The sequence below is a fragment of the Carlito syrichta genome, unplaced genomic scaffold, assembly GCF_000164805.1.
Source record: "Carlito syrichta isolate Samal-C Ts95f unplaced genomic scaffold, Tarsius_syrichta-2.0.1 Scaffold258666, whole genome shotgun sequence".
NCBI lineage: Eukaryota > Metazoa > Chordata > Mammalia > Primates > Tarsiidae > Carlito > Carlito syrichta.
In genome coordinates this window covers 28,179-32,181 of record NW_007202762.1, presented here as the reverse complement: position 1 = coordinate 32,181, position 4,003 = coordinate 28,179, and the positions used below count along the sequence as shown (strand labels likewise).

Sequence of the window (4,003 nt, the reverse complement as noted above, 5' to 3'; positions counted from 1 at the left end):
GTAAACAAAGGAAAAAAAATTAACCCAATTTTAAAATAGTGATCATTCACAGAATTTTCACTTTCATTTGGGGTGAAAAACATTCTTTCTTGAAAGGAGTTAAGATTGATACATCAGCATGTCTACATGAATATACAAGCAGAATATCATAAATACAAGATGCAATTGGCAAGCATCCAAATAATCCAGTTTGGATGGTGCTAAATTACACACAGAGACACACAGAGAGAAACATTCTTGTGAATGACAGACTTGGCATTTCCAGTTTTCTCAATTTAATATTTGTTTCTTCTAGATTCAATGGGAACATGGAAAAGAGAAATCTAACAGCCATCAGGGAGTTTGTCCTTCTGGGACTGCCTGATTTGGCAGAGCAGCAGCACCTCCTGTCTGTGCTCTTTCTTTGTATGTACTTTGTCACCGTGCTGGGGAACATGCTCATTATCTTGACAGTTTGCTCTGACTCGCGCCTCCACTGCCCTATGTATTTCTTCCTTAGCAACTTGGCCTTTGTTGACATCTGTTTTACTTCCACTACCATCCCCCAAATGGTGGTGAACACCTTGACTGACACACAGACTATCCCTTTTGCAGGCTGCCTCACTCAGCTCTTTTTCTTCATTTCCTTTGTAAATATGGAGAGCCTCCTTCTCTGTGTCATGGCATATGATAGGTATGCAGCGATTTGCCACCCTTTACATTATGCCACCATAATGAATACTCGCCTTTGTGTCCAGCTAGTGGCCGGGCTCTGGCTTGTCACCTACCTCCATGCCCTTCTACATACTGTTCTGATATTACATCTATCCTTCTGTGCCTCCAATATCATCCATCACTTCTTCTGTGATCTCAACCCTCTCCTGCAGCTTTCTTGCTCTGACATCTCCTTCAACGTCATAGTCATGTTTATAGTAGGAGGTCTACTGGCTCTCACACCCCTTATCTGCATCCTCATATCTTATGGATTCATCTTTTCCACCATTCTGAAGATCACTTCTACTCAGGGGAGACAGAGAGCTCTCTCCACCTGTGGCTGTCACCTGACAGTGGTGGTGCTGTTTTATGGCACAGCGATTGCTGTCTACTTCAGCCCCTCCTCCTCTCACATTCCTGAGAGTGATGCACTGTCAGCCATCATGTATTCAGTAGTGACTCCAATGCTGAATCCATTCATCTACAGTCTAAGGAACCGGAATATGACGAGAGCACTTCAGAAAATGTTTTGTAAGCGTATTTCAGAAGTGATAACAACCCCAATGACTGAATATAAGAAAAAGCATATTTCTAGGCAGCCATAATAACAGTAATAAGAGAGAATAATTGTTATTTAATGTCTCTCTTATGCTGGACACTGTGTTAAGTACGTTATAGAGATTATCACACTTAAATCTCTGAGTAAATATATAAAATTATGAAATCCAAGTTTTTATAAGAAACATGAATCTTAGAAAAGATGAGTAGTGTGTATAAAGCCCGCAGCTGGTAAGTAAATCGTTTTTTACTCCAGTATAAATATGCCTTAGTGATGTCTTTGTGATAATGTTCTCAAATGCTGCATATTAAGAAAATTTTTTCTAAACTTAATATCTATGAGTCCAGGTTTAAAATTAAAGGGACATAAACTTTAAGGTTAGCTTTACAATGTGGTGGAAAAGCAAGTCTCTCAATTTCTAATAATGTGTTATCTTAAAAATTACTCTGATAATTTATTCAGGGTTTAAAAAACATATGCTTTCTTCCAGTCCCCTCTCACTTCAAACACAAATAATGATTATATTCTATTGACTCATGTCATAATCATACGTGTTCCTAATTGATCTCTGGCATAGAGGAGCATAACCCTCCAATCAGAATCTTTTGCTCAGCCACCTTTAAAAGACACAGGCTAGTTGATCTCCTCCAAACTTGGAATCATCTGAACATACACCATTTTTAAAGATGAAATCAGGTCTCAATTGCATTTTTGATATGGGAATATCAATGAACTCTTATCTTCAAAACCCTGGATGTTGTTTCATCCTGCTTTCCTAACAGAAAATTAATGCATAATATGCAAAAGATTATTATATTTGGGGTTATTCAATTTTAAAAACTCCATGTAAAATATTGACTATTCAGTCCAACCTGGTTGTATATTCAACCTGTTCCAGTTTCTTTCTACAGTTTCACATCCGAGAATGAGTTAAGATCATGCCTACCTGTCTTTTCTTAGCTTAAAATACCTGATTTTGGAGCTCTATAAATAATATCTTGAGTGAACACGTGTGCAATACTTTTAAAATCTTATAAACACACATACACACCCCCTTAAAGAAGAATAAATGCATATAGATATAAGAAAATTTAAATCCATTCAGGGAAAATTTTCTTCAAAAAAAAAGCAACAATATTGGCAAAGATGTTTTAGCTCTTCTAACACATCCACCTAATTTGTAATACCAATTAAAGAATTCAGGTTCTCATAATATAAATAAATAAAAGCATTGGGGAGAGGATTTGTAACTTGTAATTTTACCCAATAAAAATATATATTTGCTTCAAAAGTCTGTAGATAAAATATTATATATGGCAAAGGTTAATTCAGTTCCCCACCAGAGACTTAAGTGTAAAAAACAGCTTCAGATAACAAATTTAGGTACAGGATAAAGCTAGGATTTGGCAATTATATATGTTAGGCTTTCAAATATCATGCAGGTCATTCCTGGATTGGGCTGTCACAAAATATATGTTAACAATGGTTCTTTTATCTAGTAAGGGATAATATTACACCCTTTATTCTTGTCATCCTTTCTTTCTTACATGAATTAGTCTACTTCTCTACATTAGTCGTATCTTCTTTTACAGTTTTAAATTCTTAAAATATTTTTTACAGAGTAATGGTAAGGCTCAAATCATGTAGTTGCCTCCCAGAACAAAAATAGTGATATAAGCCTAATCATTTGATTCCTGTATTCTCTAAACATCTAAACAGTCAGCCAAATTGTAACAGGGGAAAGTTTTTTTGGTTTTGATTTTTGTTTTTTTGTTTTGTTTTGTTTTTTTGGGGGGGGGAGGTTTGAGTTGGAGTCTCACTCTGTCACCCAGACTGGAGTGCAGTGGCCGCTCCCGGCCACCGCAGCCTCGACCTGCTGGGCTCCGGCGATCCTTCTACCTCAGCCTTCCGAGTAGCCGGAATTACAGGTGTGCGCTACCACGCCCGGCTGATTTTTTGATTTATTGTAGAGATGAGGTCGCCGCTCAGGTGGGTCTCAAACCCGCGGGCTCAGGCAATCCACTCACCTCAGCCTTCCAAAGGCGCGGGATTACAGGCTGAGCCACCGAACCCGGCTCAGGGAAAAGTTAATGTCCTCCTCTCAAAAATATTTTGCAAAGTCTCACCTGCCTAGTGTTGATGAACTTCAGCAAAAACATGAAGCAAATGAAAGCACATAGGATCTCAGATTCCACCTTTCGTTTACAGAAAAATAAAGAATGCTGTTTCTAAAATATTCTGCCTTCAGCCTAACTTACAGGATTTTTAAAATTTAAGTAGAAAGAAAGAGAAAAAGATAGAGAGACATGCATTATTAAGGAAGGAAGAAATGATAGTGAGTGTGGGTTGTTCGTACATCAGTCTCCACCACACACTGCTGTATTCCCTCTCAAACCAGATAAATTATTGGAGAGGTAAATTGACACAACTTGTTCTTCAGTAGCATGAACTTGAGATTTCATAATACATTTGGTATGCTTCAAAAGTGCCACAGAACACAAAATTCTAATTTTCCACTAACACAGTAAATTAGTAAATTGGAATAAATTGGATTGACAAGAATATGAAATTTAACCAGTATCATGTTACTGCTAGTTCAAGGGATATAGATTACTGTAAGACACCAGCAAAGCTGAGTATTTGAGACCCCTGATGCAACTCCCAAGGCTTCCCTTAGGACATTAATGTGCACCATGATCCAGATTTAACATATGAGATCTCCAAATTGTATCTGAGAGTCGTTACCTTACA

At 37.5% G+C, this 4,003-nt stretch overlaps 1 protein-coding gene across 1 annotated transcript; it reads left to right on the top strand.

Annotated features, from left to right (window-relative positions):
* Positions 1-308: 308 nt before the first annotated feature.
* Positions 309-1,298, top strand: LOC103253964 (olfactory receptor 1C1). The gene has a single exon (XM_008052167.1). It carries the CDS (start codon positions 309-311, stop codon positions 1,296-1,298), a length of 990 nt encoding a protein of 329 aa, XP_008050358.1.
* The last annotated feature ends 2,705 nt before the right edge of the window (positions 1,299-4,003 follow it).

Coding starts and splice junctions, on each gene's coding strand:
- LOC103253964 (XM_008052167.1), top strand. CDS start 309: ATGGAAAAGAGAAATCTAACAGCCATCAGGGAGTTTGTCCTTCTGGGA.